The 23816-nt window shown below is 56.3% G+C and overlaps 1 protein-coding gene across 22 annotated transcripts in view; it reads left to right on the top strand.

Moving 5' to 3' along the window:
- PTPRF (protein tyrosine phosphatase receptor type F) overlaps nucleotides 1–23816 on the top strand; it is a 93131-nt gene that overhangs the window by 29122 nt on the left and 40193 nt on the right. For 13 of the 22 annotated variants that reach the window (XM_054536510.2, XM_054536500.2, XM_054536567.2 and 10 more), the window contains 3 exons: nucleotides 9575–9763; nucleotides 15848–15865; nucleotides 18750–18860. In XM_054536510.2, the coding sequence (XP_054392485.1) occupies nucleotides 9575–9763; nucleotides 15848–15865; nucleotides 18750–18860 (318 nt within the window). The remainder of the gene's footprint in view (nucleotides 1–9574; nucleotides 9764–15847; nucleotides 15866–18749; nucleotides 18861–23816) is intronic. The other 9 variants (XM_054536570.2, XM_024247748.3, XM_024247738.3 and 6 more) reach the window with 1 other exon arrangement.

Here is a 23816-nt window from a genome sequence, read left to right as displayed (position 1 = left end):
CAGCGGGTAGTTTGCAGGGGTGTACAGCAAGCAGTGTGCATGGTATGTACAGCAGATGGTGTGCAGCAGGCGGTGTGTGTATGTACATGTGCCGCAGGCAGTGTGTGTGCGTGTGTGTGTACAATAGGTGGTATGCAGTGGGCAGTGCATGTGTGTGCATATAGCAGGCTGTGTGGTGTGTACAGCAGGTGGTGTGCAGCAGACTGTGTATGCATCAGGCAGCGTATGTGTGTGCAGCAGGCAGTGTGTGTGTACATGCACATGTGCATGCGCAACAGGCACTATATTTGTGCAGCAGGCCATGTGTGTGGTGTGTACAGCAGGTGGTGTGCAGCAGGCTGTGTGCTTGTACATGCAGCACATAGTGTATGTGTGTGGATGTCAGACAATGCATGTGCATGTGTGTGGTGTGTACAGCAGGTGATGTGCAGCAGGCTGTGTGTGTAGGTGTGCCTCGGGAGTGTGTGGGGGTGGGAGTGGACAGCAGGTGGTGTGTGCCTTACAAGCTGTGTGGGCAGCAGCAGGAGTGGGCAGCAAGCAGCCCGAGCTGAAGTGTGGTGGGGTCAGTCTGGCACTGGCAGGAGGTCAGAGATGCTGTGTCTGGGCTCATTGTCTCTGGGACCCCGCAGGATCCCTGTTTGGAGCTGTTGGTCAGCCAGGAAGTTCGACAGAGTTGGATGTGGCCAGAATGGTCTGGCTGAGCTGTTCTCAGCACCTGTGGTGGTCGACCTCAGCAGCTCCTCTGTAGCCAGGCCAGGAGGTGGGGTGCACCAGATAGGGATCCTGCCCAGACCTGCCTGCAGGAGGTATTGGGACCCTTTCCTCTCCCTCCCCTACCCCACCAAGCCCACATTCCCTTCTGTCTGTTCCCACCCGGCCTCAGTGTCCAGCCAGGACCATACCACCTATGCCATGCGGGCCAGGGAATCCAGGTGTCTCAATGGAGTGCCTGGTGTTGCCAGCCTTGGAGCAGGCTCTGGGGAAAGGCTGTCAGGCACATGAAGTAGTGACCAGGGTGGGGGCTAATCAGTGCTGTACTGGGCTTGGACCTCTGGGTTCTGCAGGAGCTCTGATCCTGGCTGGCTTTGGGGCTCGTAGGATGATGAAGGACCTTTTGATATACCCCCTGACCACTCCCCAACACAGTCCTTTTGGAAATAGCCCTAGAGACAGAGGGCCAATGATAGACATATGACCCTGTCCTGAGGTATCCTGGGCTGGGCTGGAACTGGAGCAGAGCTGGTGAGGGAGCTTACATTTGCAAGATGGGTGCATGTGTGTTTTCTCAAGGAGTCATCTCTCCCTGCTCCACCTCCTTCCCTGCTCCAAACCTGTATATTCCTTCCACCCACGGTGGAATGACTTGGCCCAGGCCTGACTTTAATGGCTGGGGAGTTGGGTAAAGGGCTATTGCAGGCACAAGATGGCTTCCCAAGTGGCAAGATGTGATCCCTTTCTATTGTCTACATGTGTGTCTGGGGTAACAGTCTGCTTTGGCAGAAGCTGGGGCTGTCACCTACCTGATTTGCAGCATAGAGGATGTAGAAGTGGCCCCAGAACCTGGAACCCAAGCCAGCTTCTACCCCTCAGCAACTGAGGCATGACCTGTATACCCCTGGTCCAGCTGCTGTGGTCCTCTGTGACCTGTCCTTACACCCCCATGACCACGGTAGATTTCAGATCCACGCAGACATGAGGTTCTACATCCATTTCCTGGAGGTTCTAGGCCCCAGGGATGCAGATGGGAGAGACATTAAGTAAGTTCTCCTGTTTTTATTAGCTGTGATCTGCCTTGAAGCACCCAAGTGGATTCCCTTCCGAATGGGTGCTCCTGTTTAGTAGGTGGTACTCCTGTCTCTTCTGTTAGCCATGGACACTGGACACTTCCCCTGTGCCCAGCCTGCCCCCCTGCCCCTATAGTCACAAGTACCTGTAAGGCCCACTGTACGTGTTCCCTAGCCTCATGACCACGGTGGATCCAATGGCTCTGGGAACAGGCTCACCAGGATGGCGGTTTAAATGCCCAAAGGCCCTGTGCGTGCACATTCTCCATCCTTGGTAAGGTGCTCCCTCCTACTGGTTTGCTTGCTGGGGAGAGAGTACTTTTTTTTTTTTTTTTTTTGAGATGGTGTGTGACTCTGTCGCCCAGACTGGAGTGCAGTGGCACAATCTCGGCTCACTGCAACTTCCGCCTCCCGGCTTCAGATGATTCTCCTGCCTCAGCCTTCCGAGCAGCTGGGACTATAGGCACGCGCCACCACACCTGACTAATTTTTTGTATTTTTAGTAGAGATGGGGTTTCACCGTGTTAACCAGGATGGTCTCGACCTCCTGACCTCATGATCCACCCGCCTCAGCCTCCCAAAGTGCTGGGATTATAGGCGTGAGCCACCACGCCTGGCCCTGAGAGGACTTTTTTGAGATGGAGTCTCGCTCCGCCACCCAGGCTGGAGTGCAGTGGCGTGATCTCGACTCACTGCAACCTCTGCCTCCTGGGTTGAAGCAATTCTCATGTCTCAGCCTCCCAAATAGCTTGGGATTACAGGCATGCACCACCACGCCTGGCTAATTTTTTGTATTTTTAGTAGAGATGGGGTTTCACGAAAACACGTTGGCCAGGCTGGTCTTGAACTCCTGACCTCAAGTGATTCGCCGTCTTGGCCTCCCAGAGTGCTGGGATTACAGGCATGAGCCACTGCTTCTGGCCAAATTTTAATCAGAGGAATGACGTGATCAAACTTAAGCTTCAGAAAGGTCCGTGTGGGTGCATAGTGGGGGCTGGAAGGAAACCAATGACAGGTTGTTGCAGTCCAGGTGAGTGATGGCATTGGCGCAAATCTGGGTATGGTTAGAGGAAGATAGGGGAGCAGATCACTAGAAGGTTAGAAAGAGGCCGGGCATGGTGGATCATGCCTATAATCCCAGCACTTTGGGAGGCCAAGGTGGGCAGATCACTTGAGGCTGGGAGTTCAAGACCAGCCTGGACAACATAGTGAAACCCCGTCTCTACTAAAACTAAAAATTAGCTGGGTGTGGTGGCAGGAGCCTATAATCCCAGCTACTCTGGAGGCTGAGGCATAAGAATTGCTTGAACCCAGGAAGCAGAGGTTGCAGTGATATGAGATGGCGCCACTGCACTCCAGCCTAGGCGACCAAGCGAGACTCCATCTCAAAAAAAAAAAATAAGATTAGAAAGAGTAGAGGCCTGCCTGGCTATCTGTACGATTGGGGAGGTGCAAGGCTCCAGGTTCCTGGCTCTGGGGCTGGGTAGGTGGGGGTGCCATTTCTAAGATTCACGTACTACAGGAGGACCAGGTTTGGGGAGGTGAGTTGGTGAGTCCAGTTAGAAATCTGTAGAGCCAGGTATGCGCAGGCATCCGGGGAGGTGTCAAAGAGGCCTTGTACACATTTGCCTGGCACTCCGGGGGACATCTGGAGTTGGAATCTTGCAGGCTGAGAAACAGCAAATCTCAGGGAGCCAGAGCCAGGACAGAAGGAGCCCCAGGAACCGACTCTTCATGTTGGGAGGAGGTTCCTGAGAGACTGGAGGGAAACCAGGAGTGTGTGAGGCCAAGAAGGCCAAGAGAAAAAAGTGTGCGAAGGAGGAGGAGTGGTCAGCAGGGCGGGGTGCTGCCGAGAGGCCCAGCATGTGTCCTTCACAGTTAGTTCTGTGGAGCCATTGTTGGCTTTGGTGTTGGGAGACAGCAGGGCTGAGAAGTGAGAGAGAGGCTATCAGTGTCTATAGTGACTGGAAGCAGGGCCCGAACCTAGGGAGTGAACGGATGACAAGAGTCTCCCTGGAGTAGGACTGAGGTTGGGGAACCACTGAAGGAGAGTCCATTGTGGGCCCGAGTCTGGAACTGCAGTGTGGGTCGGGTGTATGTGCAAGGCATGGCCCCTGGGTTCATGTGGTGGGGAGGCCTCAACCAGGTTGAGCAGGGCGATGTGGGGTGCCAGGGAAACCCGAGGAAGGGGGGGATGACTGGGAGGGGGAGGCCGTGCCTGCCAGCAGGCCCCAAACAGCTCAGATTGAAAAACAAAACAGGCTTTTAAGATGCCAAGTTTGATGAAATCTGAGTGCTGGAAGAGGTGGGAGTTTGCTCTTGGAAAAACAGCTGAAAATCGAGACTCAAAGCTGAGAAGGGAGATGGGCCCAAGGCTCCCCAGGCCCCCCTTACTGCCTGGAAGCCTGGGGGTGGGGCTGGGCTCTCTGGGAGAGTGTGGGAGCGTGCAGATCTGGCAGCCTTCGACTTTTGGAAGGCATCTGGCCCTGGCCCTGCTGAGGATGGAGCCGCTGGAGGGTGGCCTTGGCTTCTGTGGAGCGGCTGAAGGGCAGGGGGAGCCAGCAGCCCTGCCACCTACGAGGTTCCTTCATGTGTCTCGTCCCTGCATGTGTCTCCAGGCACACGTGTTTTGGCATAGGTGTGTCTGGCTCTGCATGTCTCCACATGTGTGTTTGCGTGTCTCTGTGTGCACCGCCTCTGGATCTGCTTGCATGCGCCTGTTTCCACAGGTGCTAGTCACTGCAGGTGCCCCTCCACATGCACATGTCGGTTTCTATTTTTACACCTGTCTGTTTCTCCATGTATATTTCTGTGGGTTCCTGGCTGTCCATGTTTCTACAGTGTGTGTATTGAGAGGCAGGGTGAGGCCAGGCTCAACACTCAAGCTTAGGGAGGCAGTCAGGCTCACAGACGGTGCCACCCCAGGGAGCCTGTGTCTGTGTGTGTGGGTGCGTGCCTGCATTTGCACGGAGACGCCACGAAGCTGGGTAAACATGGGTGAAAAGGTCATACTGACAGACGGTGCTGCCTGCCCCAGGACCCTGCAAGGCGTCTCCATCTGTCGGCTTCCCTGGTGCAGCCCCCTCCCTCTGGCCCAGAGACTCACCCTCAGGCGTCCAAGGCTGAGCCGGACAAAGAGACCTGTGTGTACTTTGTAGGGGGCCTCAGCAGCCTCCACTCCCATCTTAGGCTCATCTGTCAGGACCCCAACACATGCCCCAGCTCCCACCAGACTCGCCTTGGTACTGTCATCACACCACCTTCCCCCACAACAGCCTTTACAAAGGCAGTTTTCCCCTCCTCCCTGGAAAGCTTTCTGCCTCCCATGCTCATGTGTTTCCTGTTCTTGAATCTCCCTCCTCCAGGAAGCCACCAAGATAGCAAGTGAGCTGTGGAGTCAAACCGATCAGCTCCAACACTGCTGTGGGAGGTTAGCCAAGCGCTCATCCACCTCTGAACCTTGGATTCCCACCATCGACCCCTGACCCTCCCCTCGCTAGGGCTTGTCATCGTCTTCTGCCCATGGGGCAACCAAACCTCTCCACGGAAGGGGACAGGTCTCCTTGCTGCAGTGGATAAAGGCCAGCGCAGTTAGGTGCAGGAGGCATTCACACACACGTGCACACTCCCCACGTTGCACACATATCTGCGCGAGCCGGGGAGACCCTAGGGAATGTGTGTGCATGCTGCCTATGCTTGCAGGTAGACTCCGCAAACGATGTGGAGACTCGGGCTCCTGGGTACCTCTGAAGGCCCCTAAAGTCCCCATGGGCTTCTTCTTCCTTTCAGGGGACCCTCTTATCAGGCCATGGCCCTGAGACGCGTACTGCGGACGCCCCCGGCGCTGAGGTTGCGGAGGCAGATGGCCCCTCCCCGCACTGTGCAGGGCACCTGGTTGGGGGTGGAGGGGAGGGCCGCGTCTGTGAAGCGGGAAAGCCTAGTGGGAGGATTCCCTGGAGCTGAGGAGCCGGGGCCTGGGAAGGGGCGCAGAGGCTCCACCCAGGCGGGGGCGGGAAGGGCGGTGCCGGGGCGGACAGCGGACGCGCGCGCCTGCACGGACTCGGGCACACGCAGCCCTTCCGCCGCGGCGCCCGCCGCTCCACCGTCGCCATGGCTACCGGCTGGCCTGGAGCGGGGAGGGGCCTTTCCTCCCCTTCGGCGCCAACAGGAGGCGATTTGAGGGGACTCAGCGTGACTGGTGCATCCCGGGGTGGGAACGTGGGTGCGTGCCTGCGACTGTCCATATGTGGGGGACCCTGGGGTTCGCTTTGCGGTAAATGCAAACGCCGCGGCGCGTGTGCGGGGCTCTGCAGTGGAGCCTGAGCCCTGCCGGCCGAGGCATGGTGTGGGGGAGGGCTGCCGGCCCTCTCTCGCGCGGGGTGTTCATTCCTAGAGCGCTCGGGTTGGGCGCCTACCACCCGGTCTCCTCCCAGCCCCACCTCCGATTTAGCTGTGTGACCTTGGGCAGGTGTCTAGATGTCTAGATCTCTCTAAGCCCCTGGTTGCCCATGTGCCTCATAAGGGTTTGGTAAAGATTTAAGTCATTTTGTGAAGCATTTTAACATAGTACCTGGAACTTAGTAAATGCTCCATAAATCTTACTGTCCCTCATACCTGGGTCTCAGTGTTCCCAGTTGTTGATGGGTTTGGAGTGATCATGTGACATCAGCTGAGGAGTTGCCCAGGTCCTCAGCCTGAATGTTGAGGCCGCGGTAGACCCAGCTCCTGCGGGTGCCCGTGGGGGAAGGCGTTAAGTGTGCCAGTTTGGCTGATAGATCAGTTTACACCAGGATGCCCAGTGCTCAGCCAGGCCAGGCGCATGGTGGGCGTCAGGAAAGGGCTGCTGTACTTGGCTGAGTTGAATGTTCGGGGGCGCCTGGGTGGGAGAGAAGGAAGAGGCAGCAGCGAGTCGCTCCTGAGGGGCTGGAGCCCTCCTGTAAGACCCACTTCCCTTCCCGGGTGGCAGAATGGCAGACTTCCGAGTGCTGCCTAGAAGCCTAGTTGGCACAGGTGACTGGCTTTTGTGTCCCGCTGTTTTATGGACAGCTCTCCACACATTCTGGTTTTAGGCTCTGGCGGCAGTGCCTGAGGGATGATCTGAGCCAAGGACAGAGCCACTGAGGGCGTGATAATTGAGGGAGGAAAATTAATTGTCCTTAATTTGGCGTAAATCCCAAAGACCTTCCCCGTGTAAGGAATTCAGAGTAGATTCCAAGACACGGGGCTGCACACATTTGTACTTCCCTTCGCTTCCGTATCTGCGGGTGGAGATGAAGGCCACTTGACTCCTGGGCCCTGACTCTGGCAGGCCGTGGCCACGTCTTCCCCATGAGCCGGGCAGGTAGGAATGAGGTCTTGAAAGAGTTAGACTGGTGCTCTGGAGGGCACCCAGGATGGCCCTAGCAGCCCTGAGTGTCCCCAGGTGTTGGGGAGGTGAGCCCTGCACCTCTGGTCCCCCTCAGGCCTTCCTATGGAAGCAAGCAGCAGCTGGGCCAAAGGAGGCTGATCCCCTGCCTGGTGCATCTCAGTCCTCTTCATTTCCGTCCTCCTTCCCTTCTCTTGCCACTGTTGAACATTTTACTCTTAAAAATCTGAAAGGGCACTGTGGGATCGTATTTACAGCCAAGGAGACACTGGGTTTATATCCAGAACTTCTAGGGCTGCAGGTGGGGAAATGTACAGCCAGGTCCCAGGAAAGGCTGGGGCGGCAAGGCCGTGCTGGGAATCCTACTGCTCTCTAGCCTGAGACCTCTGCTCCTCATGGGCCACAGTCCCTTTGGGATGTCCCTGGCAGCTAGAGCCTTGGGGAGCATCCCCTGGGGTCTGGCAGCAGATAGATAGGTATCTTGCTCCTGCCTGTTGGGGCCCTTCCAACTCCCTCTTCTACCCTCCCCCCAGTCACTCTCCTCGGGTCTCCAAGAGGCTCCAGGGAGGGCTGGTTTCTGCCAGCCTTTACCTCCTTCATGTCTGAGGATGCCATGTGCCTTTACTCTGGCATAGAAGCCTGACTTCCCTTGGCACATGTTCCCACACACCCATCTTGTGCTGGGCTTGTGGAAAGGAGGTACAGAGTGGTGCTGGTCTCCCCCACCATGAGCCCAGCTCCTCCCCTTCCCCAGGAGACAAAGGACACACATTCCCCTTGCCCCACATTGGGTGTGCCTGGCATCCACAATGGGGGAGACACTCTGCTGAGGCCTTGAAAATTGGTGGTTTGGTGACGGGCATGGTGGCTCACAGCTGTAATCCCAGCACTTTCGGAGGCCGAGGCGGGCGGACCACCAGAGGTCAGGAGTTTGAGACCAGCCTGGCCAACATGGTGAAACCCCGTCTCTACTAAAAATACAAAATTTGCCGGGCGTAGTGGTGGGCGCTTGTAATCCCAGCTACTCGGGAGGCTGAGACAGGAGAATCGGTTGAACCCAGGAGGTGGAGGTTGCGGTGAGCTGAGATTGCACCACTGCACTCCAGCCTGGGCGGCAGAGTGAGACTCCATCTCAAAAAAAAAAAAAAGAAAGAAAATTGGTGGTTTGGTCCTAGTGGGAAGGGCCTCTCACCAGCCTAGGATGGAAAAGGGAGCTCCTGACTCTAGTCTCAATACCTGTCTGCCCCAGTGGCTCAGCCCTTACCAGTCACACCAGCTGATGTTCACTGGGAGTGAATTCTGCATCAGATGCTCTGCAACACCTTGCATGCATGATCAGATACAGACGTCACAGTGGCCTTACCATCAAGGTGGGCACTTGAACCCCGTGTACAGATAAAGGAGACAAAGAATGAGTAACATGCCAGGCCCTAAAGCTAGTTCGTGGTGAAGGTGGGAGTCCCATTTGGTCTATGCTAGTCCTGAGCCTGTCCTGGACTTGTGCTTCCAAGGAGGGGAGAGTGGATAGCCTTGCCCTGCAGCCCCTCGGGGCTGGTATGGGAGCCCATGTACAGTGGGAGTGGGTTTGCTGCTGACATCTGTTCCTCTTACTCCATGCCAGTGACTCCTCTGTGTGCCGCCAACCCCTAGCAAGCTGGGAGAAGGCAGCCAGGAGGGAGTTTTGTCTCCCCCTACCAACTTTTCGTGTCTTTAGAGCTTTTTTATCTCCTTTGCCTCCACACGCTCAGGCATGGTCCGCAGCCCTGACTGTGACTCCCAGGGTCAGGACTGAGTGAGGGAGAAAGCTCAAGGTCAAGGCTGCAGTAGCGAATAGGTCAAGGTCAGGATCAGAGTTAGAAGGGGATCATTGGTAGGGCTGGGGGTGCCCCGGGTCAGGGCTGGAGACCAGGTGGTGACCTGGGGCTCTGCCATGTGATAGAGCTGAAGGCTGGATGAAGGGAACACTGTGTGTGCGGACAGGGGAGAGGGGGCTGGACAGCACAGAGGCCTTCAGGCTGAGCTGTGGCTGTTGGATGCTGCATGAGCTCCCCGCTAGCCCCCCCACCACCCCCTGCAGCCCCAGCATTCATGCAGTGCTTTCTGCTGTGACCAGCAGAGCACTGATTCTCGTTCTGCTCAGGGCCTGGAGAGATAAGTGCTGACGCCTTCAGTCTGAGGCATTGCCTCTCAGACCTGGAAACTCCCTGACAGGGCAGGCGTGGGCCCCACTGCAGCCTCTGCCCTGCCAAAGAGGCTTAGGACCCTGGTTCCTCAAATCGGGGTATGCTTCATGCTTAGAAGTCAAGGATCGGGGAGGGGATTCTTGAGGGCCCTGGCCAACCTGCAGTTGGGGAGGTTACCCCCAGAGGGGTCATAGGGGGCAGGCAGAGCCAGCCCTAATACACACATTGCTCTTTGTCTGCAGAGGAACAGCTGCCCCCTGGGTTCCCTTCCATCGACATGGGGCCTCAGCTGAAGGTGGTGGAGAAGGCACGCACAGCCACCATGCTATGTGCCGCAGGCGGAAATCCAGACCCTGAGATTTCTTGGTTCAAGGACTTCCTTCCTGTAGACCCTGCCACGAGCAACGGCCGCATCAAGCAGCTGCGTTCAGGTGAGCAGAGGGCAGGGGTCAAGGGGCCATGCAGACCTCAGAACAAGCGTCTTGTCAGATCCCAGCACAGCCTACTCCCTTGGGCCTGGGCGCCTCCAGGGCTGAGCGGAGGGCACCTGGTGGGGTGGGCTGGGTCTTACTGCAGGTGTGCCTGGCTCAGGGAAGAGAGCTTCTGGTTGGCTGTGCCTTTACCTTCTTGGGATTGTCAGACTCCAGACTTTGGGCCACTTCTGCCCCTCCCAGCACATGTGATGTGCCAGTGTGGTGGACTCTTCAAGGGTGCTCTATGGATGTTCACCCTCCTCCTTCCCTGTAGCCTGGCCTGAGACAGGGCCTGGATGATGCTTCTCTTTGCTTCCTCATATGGCAGGGCTTAGCTGGGAAAAGAGGCCAAAGGTGCCTGATTCATCAGGCTTCAAAAGGCTGGATCTCAGGGGCCTGGAACTAAGGGGACTTGCTGTTGTCCCTCGACCACCAGAGCCACCTGTCTCCTCTGGATGTCTCCGTCGAGCCAGCTAGGAGCCCTGGGAGCAAGGATGCCATCGTACAGGAGGGAGGTGTCGCCCCATTGATCGATCTGCCTGTGAGGCTCCTGTCAGGATAATTGATTCAGTTTTTGTGGGAACAGAGCAGGCGGGAAAAGAGGCTCAGAATCGGCTTGGCTGCATTCTGCATCTGCTGCCAGCACGGCCTGGACCAATAGTCTTTGCTTCAGAAGCCCTCCTGCTAGCTATGGGATGGTTGGCCTCGGGCAGGATGGCCAGAGACCCTGCTGCCTGTCAGCTGTGATGTCAATGCTGGAGGACATGACTCTTGCCCCTTTCAGGGGCCTGCAGGCTTCAGAGGTGCCCTCCCACTCCCTGGGATGCCAGCCCCTCCCCATCAATTCCCACCAGGCTCATAGCCCCTTGGTGCCCAGCAGGAGGAAGGAGAGACAAGCTACCCAGCAGGGCAAGATTCTGGCCCCAGCCGCGGCCGCCTGAGACAGCCCACGAAGTGTTAGCTCATTTAATTTAATTAAAACTCAACAAGATGGAGGCAGCTGTAGCGCAGTTAATTAAAACAGCCATAATCAAGGCAGCAAACGGCCAGCAGTGTTTGCAGCCGCTGCCCAGCACAGCACAGCGGCCGGCACAGTTCGGCTTCTCTGCGTTTTCTCATAGTTCCTCCAGGCAGGCTCCCCAAGCAGCCAGACGCTCCTCCCTGCAGGCCTGGGCCCCTCCACGGAACCACATGGACTTATCTGGCAGCAGCTCTGGGAAGGCTCGCTCACACGTTGGTTCATCTAGTATTTATATAGTGCTTGGGGTGCCCGGCCCTGGGCCACCCCTTCCTTGCCTATCACTCCACTGGATGCCACTCAGGCCCCATCCTCCTTGTCCTCTCGGCAGCAGCTAACATGCCTCCCTCCTTCCTGCCTATACTCCCATTTTTCCCTAGCCTTCCAGGGCTCTGTCTCTTGCGACTTCCCTCTTCCTAGTGCCCCTTCCCTGCAGCGGCATCTTCCCTTCCACCAAGCCCTGCACTTGCCCTATGGACACAGCCTTGCCCTGGACGAGCTCACCCCCTCCTAAAGCTCCAACTGCCATCTCCTCACCTGCAACTGTAGCTTCAGTCTTTCCAGCCCAAAGCTCTTACCTGAGCTCTAGATCCAAAATTCGAACTGCCTTCTGGTCACCCTGACCAGTGATGATCAGTGATGAGTGATGACCTTCTTTTCAGACAGCTGTACCCTCTTTCCGTAAGTAGCACCCTCCAACCTAAGGAACATGGGTCTCAAGTTGGTTTGATTTGAGAGCTCTCAAATGTACCACCCTCGTGGCTCTCAAATTGGCCCCCTTCTCCCCTCCTGCTGCGTCAGTCATATCCCAGGCACCAGACACTGCTTTCACTGCCTCCAGGCCCTCCCGAGAATCCATCATCCTGCAGGTCAGGTTTGCTGCTCATACCTTCCTGTGCCTCGGTGGTGTCTCCTTGCCTACCTGGTCAAGTGACGCTCCCGAGCAAGGCTTGGAGGGCCCTTCTCGGTCTTTCCCTGCCTGTGTCTCATCGGGTCCTGGCTACACCACTTACCAGCTCTCTGGCATTGGTTAACTTTTTCGTGTGTCAGTTTTCTCATGTTTGAAAAGGAGTTACAGTAAGCAGTGAGTGAGTCAATGGCAGTCAAACCTTGAGTTGATGGCCTGGCCTCTGGTAAGGGCTTCATGGAGCTCTTTCTGCTTTCTGTGCCCTCGACCCTCCTAACACTGAGCTGTGCTGACCCGTCCTTGGTCCTTGCCCACCTCCGGCCCTCTGCTTACCTTCCGGCTGCTCCACTTGAAAGCCTCCACCCTGCTCAGCCTCTGGCTGCTGCCTCAGGCCTCACCTTGCTTTACATTGTCACCATCTGGCTCCAGTTCTGCTCAGCTAGGCCTTGCAGGGAGGGCCTGGGTCTGATCACACTTGGTGAGGTCAGCTGTGGGATAGGTCTTCTCTGAGCCCTTGTCAAGTGAATGATTTCATGAACTTGACCTTTGGCACTTGTCCCTGTAGGCTAATATCTGCTCTGATGTTCACTCCTCCTCCTGCTTTCCAGGTCCAAGGAAGACTTCCTTATTTGTTTTCTTGCCACCTGGAAGTTGTGATCTCAGGGTCGTGGGCCCAGTGTCCAGCTCCTGGGATGGAGCCAGATGGCACCTAAGGGGCCTCAACCATCCCACCTCTGCAGTAATAACTAGGCTCTCTCCCCTCCCTGCCTGACCTGGCCTGGGACCGTTGGCCTCAGTTGTTGCTGGCCTTATCCCATTACCATTTAGAAGGGTGCTGAGGCTATTCCGTGCACATTTTTCAGGGATGGCCCTTCATGGAGTGGACTCAGGCCCCTGAGCACTCAGCTGTTTACAGGGACCTTCACGGTTTACGCATCACCGACAGTTTACAACAGAGCTTTCCCCACTTTTGTTGCAGCTGATTGTCTTGCAGCCCTGTGAAGTAGGACAGGCTGTGATTATTACCATGCCGACTTCACAGCTGAGTTAAGGGAGTCACTTGGGGTCACACATCGAGACTCGGCCTAGGAGCTCCCCTGTGAGATCACCTCAGGACCTAGTATCACAATAGCAAACCTGGGGACCTGAGGAGCAGCTGGACCCTTCTGGGGCTTCAGAGCTGCACATTCCCAGCTTCTCCAGACCCCAGGCCCCCACTGACCAGTACCCAGAAGTCCTCCACCATCTGTGACCTGAGCAACAGCACATCTAACAAGGGCATGACCCCCCAAGCAGGAGCTGGACAGGAGGTAGCTGACGGCATGCACTGCCCAGATGTGAGCTCTGCTCAGCAGGCCTTTTCTTCTCTGTAGTGACGTGACATGCTGCCAAAACTACCTCCTGGAGAATTGGAACTTGAGACTGGGGTAGGCCCAGGAGGAACAGGAACAAGCTTATAGAGTGGAAATGGAGTTGTGAGCAGGGGCTCAGAGCCCCTGCTGGGTCCTGAGAGGAGCTGTTGGCCTGCAGGCTGTGCCGAGCCTGGACAGGGCTTGAGGAGATTCCCGCAGTCCTGCTGTGGCCTGAACATATGAGCTGCCATCCTTTGTCACAGAGGACAACCTAACTCACTGAGTCCGTGTGCTCGTCCAGAGAGCAGTCTCTTCCCCACCCCCAGCACCCTGAGGCGAAACCTGGGGGTCTTAAGAAGAGATGCAGCATCTGGCTGCAGGAGGAGGCCCGTGGGTAGGATGCAGAGGTCTTGCAGCCCCTCACCCTGCTGGCTGGCTCCAGCTCTGGCTGGAAGAGCCTGTCCCCACCCCACTCTGCTCTGCCATCTGCGGGGCCTGCCAGGAGGGCACACTGCCAGTGCATGCTCACAATTTCCCTTTGGCCCAGAGCTCCGTGGCACCTCTTGGACACGAGTACACCCCTAGGGATGCTGACTCCTGGGCCCCTTCAGTCCCCCACACCCATCTTGTGAAATGGAAAAGGCAGATTCTCTGTTTGGTGGGGAAATTACTGTTAGATTCTTTCAGAATAGGTTAGGTTCTGGAAGAGCTGAGGCCAGGAGCGAGGGGTGCCAGCCTTGGACCATATCCACTGCCCCCACCCCCACCAAGCCCTGGCGTGGGTGACAGGAGATCAGCAATGTCAACTTTTTGGTCTCGGGACCTCTACTTGTAAATATCAGAGAACCTCAAAGAGGGTTTGTTTGTGTGGGGTTTGTTTTTTTTTTTTGAGACGGAATTTCGCTCTTGTTACCCAGGCTGGAGTGCAATGGCGCAATCTCGGCTCATCGCAACCTCTGCCTCCCAGGTTCAAGCAATTCTCCTGCCTCATCCTCCTCAGTAGCTGGGATTACAAGCATGAGTCACCACGCCTGGGTAATTTTGTATTTTTAGTAGAGACAGGGTTTCACCATGTTGGTCAGGCTGGTCTTGAACTCCCAACCTCAGGTGATCCGCCCGCCTCAGCCTCCCAAAGTGCTGGGATTACAGGGGTGAGCCACCGCGCCCAGCCGTTGTGCGAGTTATTTCTATTGATGTTTACCATATTAGATATTAAGACTGAGATTGTTTTAAAATATTTATTAATCCATTTTAAAATAATAAAAACCTATTATATGTTAGCATAAATAATATTTTTAAGGAAAAATAGTTACATTTTTTAAAACAAAAAAATTTACCAAGAGGGACAACATTGGTTTACCCTTATTACAAATCTCTTTAATTTGGGGTTTATATAGAAGGCAGCTGGATTTCCTAGCTACTTCTGCATTAGGCCAATTGTGATAGCACATGTCATGTAGCCTCTGAAAAACTTTATGTTCATGAGAGAAAGTGTATAAAGCAAATAATTTCTTAGTATTATGAAAACAGTTTTGACCTTGTGGACCTCCTTATGGACCTCCTGAAAGGGTGTCTTGGAGAGAGAGACTCATTGTGCAGATTCTTCCCACGTAACCCTCACTGCCAGGTCCCAGCTTTTGCCCTCTCCCCTGCCTCTGCATCTGCAGGACTGGCAGCCTCATCCTGTGGGCAGGCTATGAGTTAGATGGACCTTGTCAAGTCCTTCCACTTCACTTACAAGCTGGTGTGACCTTGGGCTTTGGGTAATTCCCTGAATGTCTCTTGGCCTCTGTTTTCTCATTTGAACTTAGAGATGAAGAATTCCTCTAGGTGCTGTTGTCAAGTCCTATGAAACGGATTGGTGTTGGTTTTTCTGCACACTTCCCAATCCCCAGGGTAGACCTGGGCTGGACCTGGGCCCATCTGTGGGCTCCTCACTCCTCTGGGGGAGGCATTGGTTGCACAGGGGGCTTGAGCCTCAGAGAAGGTACCTGTTGGGAATGAAACCCGCTCAGATCTGCTAATAGGCCTGGATATGGAGGGTGAGCACCTGGCCCTCTGGGTTACCAACCCTCAGGGTTATGAGGTGCTAGACAGACAAAGGGTGGGCCCTGATCTCTGCCTCTCGCCAGCCAGGCCAAAGTGGTGAAGTTCAGTAGTCCCCCAGTTTTTAGCAGGGTTGAGTGGGCTTTCTAGGGACTCTGCCTGTGGGCTGTGAGTTTGCTGAGTCCTGCTGCCTGTTCCTCTGGGCTGGGCTGGGCTGTGTGTTGTGGGAGGCCCAGTGTGCTAGTAGCCCATGGCAAGCCCTCCCTTTAGCTTGTGTCCTGTCTGCCTTAACACCAGGCTTTGTTTTGGTAAGTGCTTTGTTTTGGAATCTTACCCACCGGTGGGATTTGGGTGGCCCTGTGGGGTGGGATTGCTACCTCTTTTCTTCACCTTCCCCCTCCATTGGCCCCAGCCAGTGGGGTCTGCAGGAGTCCTGACTCACCTCCCTGATTCTTGTCACCCCCAGCCCCACTGAGCCCCCTCCTCCTCCCCAGAGCAGAGCCAGTGACCTGGGACACAGCTTCACCAACACTCAGCCTGGCTCTGCCTGGTGCTTGCTCACACATCGTCCGTGTCGGCCTAACTCAGGCCTCAATTTCTCCATGTATTTAAGGCCCTTTCTTGTGTTTTATTTTACCTGATTTGGCTTTGTGTGGCTTTCCTTCCTTTTGTACTAATGCTTCTCTCTGATCTTATTTGCATTCAAATTACCTCGCCAGGTGGTTCACCAATCAGAGGTAAGAATGCTGTCCGTGCCTCTCGCCACACCACGCCTTGCCACTGCCGTCACCTCCACTCCATCCCGTCCAGTCTGTCACCTCCCCATCCCCATCCCAACCTCTTCAGCCTCCTCATCTCCAGCTCCAGCACCCCCAACACCACCAGCCACCACACACATCCACTCTCAGTCATTCCCTCCTGTGGATTCATCCATTGCAAGTCTGAATTGTGAAGATACTCGCCGGGCCCCGCCTTGGACGGCAAGCCCTGCTGCCCAGGCCTTCCAGGCCATCCCCACAGAAGGGACCCCATCAGCTCCTACTGTGAAACTTAGCTTCCTGTCCCCTGGCTTCCCTAGACAGAAAAGCTTCCCGTGAGGTTGAAGAGCATGACCAAGCCTTGCGTTTTCTCTTGACAGTCTCCTCTTTTGGGGGGACCTCAATTATTACTTGACTTTCCCTTTAGTATTCTGGCTCTGTACTGTGGTAGAATGAGGATCATCCCTTCAGCCTGGCAAGGATTAGGAGGAACATTCACTTAAGACTTCCGTGTAGGTGCTGGGATGACAACAGGGAGGTAAACAGGCTCGTGCGTAACTCCATCACCTGACCTGTCAGCTCAGAGTCCCTGCTAGGCTGCCTCCACACAGCAGGGCCCTGCAGCCTAAGAGTTAAAAGCACAGATTCTGGACTCAGGAAGATCCGGGTTCAAGTCTGACTTACCACCTATGTGATCTTCAGAAACTCAGTTCATCTCTCAGAAGTGTGTTTCCTCTTTAAATTGGTTCACGGCCACCTGCCGCACAGGGTCATGAGAATTAGAGGAGAGGAGGATGTGTAGTGTCTGGCGCAGAGCAGACACTTGTAAAATGGTGGCTTGTCTATTCACATCATTTTTCTCCAGTTCTCGCAGTGTCTGGGCACATCTAGACCTTCAGAGCTCAGGACCAGGATGGTCTCAGGGAAGAGCAGCTGCCTTCCTGGGTGCTATCTTGCCCATCACCTGGAGGCTGGCTCTTGCTTCACCTGGCAGCCCCCCCACCCCCTGCCCATCTACTCAGCCTGTGCTGACTCTTTGCTGTCCCTGCTCCTGGGTCCTGGTGTTGGTTCCAGATTTGGGGGTTTCTGTATGCAAATAGGCACCCGGTCTCTGTTAGGCTCCCTGACCACTCTTAGGCTCTTGTTGCAGAGGAACCTCCTGTTTTCTGGGTCAGAAATTCCACCCAGGAACCACTTTCTGCCCCAAGCCTGTGGCACCAGCCACCAGGTCTCCCCCACTCCACCCACACCCCCCTGCCTCACTGAGGTGACCTTAGGGCAGCCTCGATCCCTCAGGGGCCTGAACCCCACCTGCTTGAATGAACATTTTCTGTACCAGTGTCCATCCATCCCATCAGCATGACCTGTTGGATGCCCATCAGGGCTGCTCTTAAAGGAGATGTGTTTGGCATGTGCACTGGGCCCTGGTGCTCCCTGGCACCTGGTAGGGAGGGCTGAGGCCAGCACCAAAGAGGCAGGCTGGTCCTGCATCCTGCATTGGTGGCCTCCCCTCTTCTTCACCTCCAGCTCCCAGCCCCCTGGGGGTTCCCAGTCCCTTCTGCTGCCCTGGGTTAGATGGTGGAAGAGGGACATCAGGTAGTGAGGTGGCTATAGGTCAGACCCAGGGTGGTACCCCTTTGGGCCCCAACCGTGAGAGCATGACTTGGAACTCTTCCTCTGGCTCCTGTCTAGTCCAGGCAGGGGGGCCCGGCAGCTTCTGTCCTTGTCCTGTGTGGGTGTGATTGTCCATCAGCCTGGGCCCTGGGAAGGTGGGGGCTGTCAGGTCAGGCTGGCTGTTCTGTGCAGGAGGTGGTTTTGTCAGACTGTGTCCTGTGGGGGTTCTTAACTGTTGGACCATCCTGTGTGGGTGTAATTGTCTGTTGGATTGTTCCAGGGAGGGGTGTGCTGCCTGTGCCCGGGGGTGTGTCTGTCACAGACAGCTTGCCCAGTGTGCTTTCACAAGCAGTTTTTTAAAGTGTTTATTGGTGGGGCCAGGGGATGGCCAAGTCCAGTGGGTCCGCCCCCACCCTGCTGCTCTGCCTTGGCCTCCCCCACCGGGACCTGTCAGAACTGGCCTTAAGGCCAAGATTCCTCCACCTTTTCTGAGGGTCCTTTTGCTGCCCACCCCGATCCTGGCTCCTGTCTGTCCGTCTGCGGCCAGAGCAGCCCCTCAGGGCACTGGCCCGAGTGGGAGCTCCAACCTCCATTAGCCTCTTGAATTATGCAGGAGCCGTGGTGGGTCGAAGCACTTTAGCAGCACTGGGCTGAGGAGAGGAGCCGGAATGGGTGGGGCTGGCGGGGAGGGGGTGGAGTAGGAGGGGAAGATGGTGCTGGGAGCAGAGGCTGCTGGGCACCAGGCCCCCAGGGCAAGCCCATTCCTTACTGGTGGGCGGCAAATTCTCAAGCTCCAGCCTGATGAGGGCATGGCGTGCTTGTGAATCCCAGGCCCGCCAGTCTGCAGGCTGCTCCCACACCTGGCTCTGACTGGCTTAGCGGGGCTGCGGGGCCAGGAACACTTAACAGGGATGTTGATTGGGAAACAGGCTCCAGTACTGGCAAGAGTATGGCAGAAACTGAATGGAGCTGGGGGTTGGGGTACGGTCCCTGGCAGAGCAAAGACGGGTCTTGCTGGACTGTGGGGAGCATGAGATTGTGCTCCAAAGCACAACCCTTGGTTCTAGCCAGGAGGCCACTGGACTCTTCAGGGAGAGCTTCCTGGAAGCAGCAGGGGTGCCAGGGTGTGGCCTGGATGAGCTTCGACATCTGGTCAACATCAGCCACAGACGCTGTCGAGACCTCTCAGCGTGTTCCAGGCCACACTCGACATGGGCCGTGCCTGACCTCTCACTTCGTGTCCCCACAGGTGCCTTGCAGATAGAGAGCAGTGAGGAATCCGACCAAGGCAAGTACGAGTGTGTGGCGACCAACTCGGCAGGAACACGTTACTCAGCCCCGGCGAACCTGTATGTGCGAGGTAAGGACTCAGGCAGTGCCTGGCCCCTGTCACCACGGAGCTGTGCTGCACCTGCCGGGCTCTCTGCCCAGAGCCCTTGGTGCAGACATGCAAGGGACTGCCATGGGCCCAGTCTCTTCTCCTTCCTGCTTCTTTCTGCAGCAGCGTTAGCAGCAGCAGCAGCAACAGCTCCCACTGGGCAAGCTCCTGGCGTCTGCCACTACTTTGCCTTCCTTCCCTGCAGGCCCATGGGGAAGCAGCCACTCTTGGGAGCATTTGTATCTCTTGTAGGTCCTGCCGCATGGGCCCGGAGCCTCATGGGAATTTGGAGCCATCCAAGCCGACTTCTTGGTGTATGTGCATGTGTGTGTGCACACACGGGCACACTTATCTGTGTGTAAATGCATGCATACCTGGCCTGGCTTTCCTTCAGTACATCCTCCTGCCTACCGCAGCATGGTGGGCTCCAGAACCACCATGGCTCTGGGCTTTGGGGTAGTCAGGCCTCAGGAACGGACCAGGCCAGGTGAACCTATCCTCTGGCCAGGTCTGCCTGGGGCCTTCCTGGAGGAACCCTTGTGTTCAGCTGTGAGCCCCTGTGGTTATGTTGCCTCGGGTGAGCACCTGGTGTGTTCCAGATGTTTCTTGCTGGGAGCGAGTGGACAGTGTGCTTTCTGGAAGTCAAAGTTCCCAGCAGAGGGGAGCCTGGGGACTGTTTTGGGGTTTCCAATCTCTGCTATGCTCACAGCCTAAGGGTGACTAAAGCTGGCCACCTTGCCCTTTCCTGAGAACACACTGGATCTGGTATACATGTGCCCAGGAGGGGCCCTGAGAGCCACTTCTACCCTCACACTGTCCCCTCACCTAGCCCTCCTGTACAGGTGGATGTCATTAAAAGTTAAACTGTCGGCCGGGTGTGGTGGCTCACGCCTGTAATCCCAGCACTTTGGGAGGCTGAGGTAGGCAGATCACGAGGTCAGGAGATCGAGACCATCCTGGCCAACGTGATGAAACCCCATCTCTATTAAAAATACAAAAATTAGCTGGGCGTGGTGGCGCGTGCCTGTAATCCCAGCTACTCGGGAGGCTGAGGCAGGAGAATCGCTTGAACCGGAGGTTGCAGTGAGCCGAGATCGTGCCACTGCACTCCAGCTTGGTGAAAGAGCAAGACTCCATCTCAAAAAAAAAAAAAAAAAAGTAAAACTGTCTCCACCCAGGGGATTTGTAAAGGAAAGTGGACGTGGCACCTTGCAGTGATGATTCCATCACGCCAAGTGCTTAGCGCGGCTTCCTGAGGGGTGTCATCTGACTCTCCACCCAGTGCACTTGGTGGGTGATGGCGGTGGCCTGTCCGACTCTTTGGGGCCATGTGGTCAGACTTGCTTACTCAGAGCAGAGAGAATTAGGCTGTCAACCAAAATACACTTATCAAGGGGTTGCTGTCTGTCATGGGAGAGGGTGGTTCTGGAGAGGCCACAGGCTGCCAGCCTATTTGGTGACCAGTTGAGCTGCAGAGGAGCTATTTGTGGTGGGCAAATTGTGCTTCAGAGACTATTAAAGATGCTTCATGAGAGTTGGGGGCATGGGTTGGGAGGTCCCCTAGCTTACTGTCAGGTGTCTTGCTCATCAAGGCTCAGGCCTTAGGTCAGCTTGTCTGTCTTCAGGAACAAGAGCCCGAAAACTTCCCAAATGGCCTAGAGGAGTGGAGTTGTAAGCGGCACAGCCTCGGCCCCACCCTGCCCCAGGCAGAGTGTCTGGCAGGCATGGGGGCTGGCGAGTCCACTCCAACAGAGGAGCAGCTGGAATGACCCTTCTCAAAGATCTGCCTCCTCCCATCCTGGCCATCGCAAATGCTTTGCTCCCTAGAGCTCTCCTCCCAAGACTGTAGGGTCGAGAGAGTGGCAGTTCCAGGCCTCAGCAAGAAAGCCTTTGTCTGCATGTGGCTGCACCAGGGAGAGGAGAGGCCCAGTAGAGCCACTGTAAACCCAAGCCAGCTGCAAGGGCGTGGCCTATGGGCACATTTCCCAGGGCACAGCTACAGGAGGCAATGCTGAGGCAGGAGAAGGCCCAGAGGTGGATGGACCCCTGCATTGTCCTCTTGACTAGGCAGCATTCTCTGAAGTCACTGTTACACTGGCCCCAGCCCTGGATGCAGGGCAGTGGGTCTCTTTGGAGATCTGCTGAGCTCAGCTGCTGTAGCTGGCAGCTCAGTCACTGCCCGGGGAGCTCTTACATGCAGCCCCTTGGAGCATCCCTGTCTGTGGGGCTCCCTGTTTACACATGGTAGACTCAGGCAGGGCCCTGACTGGCTCCTGCCATGGCCCATCCCCTACCCCTACCAGCTCTTCTTGAATCTACCCTTCTGGCTCCATCCCCACATGCCTTTTGGTAGGAAATATGGGGGTTCCTTTAGTTCCAACCCCACTTGCCAGGGACTCCAAAACAGCCAAACCTGACTTCTGTTGTCTCTCTCACACACACATACGACATTCCTGTGGGCCCTGATGTCTCAGGACCGTTTCTAAGCTCTGTCCCCAGGACCTGTTTCATGTAGACCCTAACTGAATCTACACCACCCTGCTTTGCCAAGAGCAACCTGCCCCATAGGCGCAGGATAGGCCTGCTGTCCTACTGACAGGACTTCCGCACACCTGAAAGGCCCTGCTCCCTGGGTCCCTTGCCTCTGGTTCCCCCACCCCTCGTCATCTCATGGCTGGCAAAACCCCTGCCTTCTGCCCTCAGCAGTACTAGGGGCCCTTCAGCCCCAGCGCCTGGGGACAGCCTGTACTGGGCTGACCACCAGCTCTGCCTCCTGAGCCCTGCTTGTGGGTGGATGGCCGTGGAGGAGTCCCCAGTGCCAGCCTGCTTGCTGGCCTGCACCCCGTTCATCTCCCAGTAGAGAGGCTTCGAGGTTTCCTCCCACAGCAGGCTCCTGAGCCTCAGATGGCTTGATGTGGGCTCTATCCCTGAGCTTCTCAGTCGCAGCACTGTTGACATTTTGGGCTGGACAATTCTTAGTTGTGAGGGGCCATCCTGTGCATTGGAGGTATTTAGCAGCATCTCTAGCTCACTAGATGCCAGTAGCACCGCTCAGTCAAAACAAACGTTGCCACATGTCACCTGGGGGAAATTACTGATGGCCTCCCACTGCCATTGTCTCCACCCATCTGACTCTCTTCTCTTGTGTCCACTGGCCGCAAGCCTTCGTCTCCTCATCAGACTTGGCTTCGGTGTCTACCTCACATCTCCCTTCTGTCCCCCAAATTATCAGGGGTCCCAGTGTCGCTCTCTGAGGCCACGCCACATTTAATGAGACAGTACACGTGAAGCACCCGGCACATTGCCAGGCACACAGGAAGCACTTGCTAGTCAGTAGCCTCTGCGGCTAGCACTCGGCTACTAGTCAGTAGCCTTTCGGATAGCACTGTGGGGGGATGTGTCATCCAGTTACATCTGACTTTGTTCACAGTTGCCCGCAGCTCCACCCACAGTCTAGCAGGCCCAGGCATGCTGGGTGGGCCAGAGCCTTTCTCCGTCACCACCTGACTCTCCCTGAGTGACTCATTCTCTCCTTCCATCTACAGCTCTCTGGGTGTACAGCTGCTGGGGCCAGGGTGGAGCCCTGCCCTCCTCAGAGCCTGGCCTACCTGTGCCAGGACTACCAGCCTTCCCCCTTCTCTCCAGGGACCTGGCTGCGGGGCCACAGCTGTCTAAAACAGGGACAGTGCCTTTCTCCCCACAGGTGCCCAGACATGCTCCTCACACCGGTGGTGTGTGTGGGGGTGGCTTCTAGTGGCTCGTGTACCTTGGCAGGTTTGTGGGCTGGGTGGGCCTTGACCCCAGAGCCCAGTCCACAGGGTCTGTCTGAGCTGTGGGGTGCGTGTGAGGCCTGGGGGCCTGCCTGTGCCCCATTTCCACCTGCCCCGGCCCACCCTTGGCCTCCCTGGCGCCTGCTGGCGGGCCTCAGCCCTGTCCACCATGTCCTCCATGAGTCCTGAGTCTTTTGTCAGCGATGTGGTTCGTGTGCACCTGTGTGCATGTGTGTGTGCGAGGGGGCACAGGAGTCTCGTCTCGTCTCCGTGTGTGTGGGCAGATGAAGGTTGGCCTGTTTTTACTCTCTCTGTGTTTCTCCTTGTCTTTTTTTTATTCCCTCCTCATCTTCATCGCACTCTGCCATCAACCCAAACTCTCATCTCTCAGATCAGCGAGAAGGTTGGTCCTTTTCACTTCTTATCCATCTACAGTTCGCCCGTCGGTGGGACGCGCCTGTCAGTAGGGCCCAGTGGGCTCGGTCAGCTCCCTCAGGCTCACTGCGCCGTGCCTGCCTGCTAGTCTCTGTTGTTTGGGCCGGCGGGCAGGCAGGACCAGGGATGGGTGGGCAGACCCCTGACCTGCATGTTCCTGCTGCTTGGGTCCCTGGTGCACCACGTGTCTGCATGTCCCCTTAGCCTGGTTCCCCTGCAAGGGTGGTGGGGTGGGCATGCTGCATGGCATGAAACTGCACCCCACCTTTGCACCCAGGCCGGGCCAGCTGTCTGATCCAGGCGGTGCTCAGGAATGTTTGTCGGGGGCTGTGGTCAGAGAGAGGCGTAAGAGCTGTAGCGCTTTGTGTGCACCTGTGGGACCTTTCACCGTCCTCCTCGCCTAGAGACCCAGGCTCAGCCGAAACTACTGGAACATTAAGGCAAGAGGCTAGAGTAGGCTGTCCTCCCAATATCCTGCAGCACAGGGCAAAAGTCTTGCAGTGTGTACCCTGTCCTTGAGGCCCTCAGGTCCCCCACCAGGGCTTAATGGGGCAGTCAGCGCTGGTCTGCCTCAGGGAGCTTGGTGTCCATGGCACAGGGTTTGTAGCATCATCTTGGCACCCGGAGGAAGTCTCCCATAAGGTTGTCTTTTCCTTCTCCAGCCAGATCCAAATTAAGATCCTCCTACCTGCCCCAGGCCCCTCTGCCCAAGCTTCCCAGCTAGCTCCCGTGT

Source organism: Pongo abelii, chromosome 1 (genome assembly GCF_028885655.2).
Source record: "Pongo abelii isolate AG06213 chromosome 1, NHGRI_mPonAbe1-v2.0_pri, whole genome shotgun sequence".
Classification (NCBI taxonomy): domain Eukaryota; kingdom Metazoa; phylum Chordata; class Mammalia; order Primates; family Hominidae; genus Pongo; species Pongo abelii.
The sequence above is the reverse complement of the archived record's forward strand: the minus strand, read 5'-3'. Positions and strand labels throughout refer to the sequence as shown.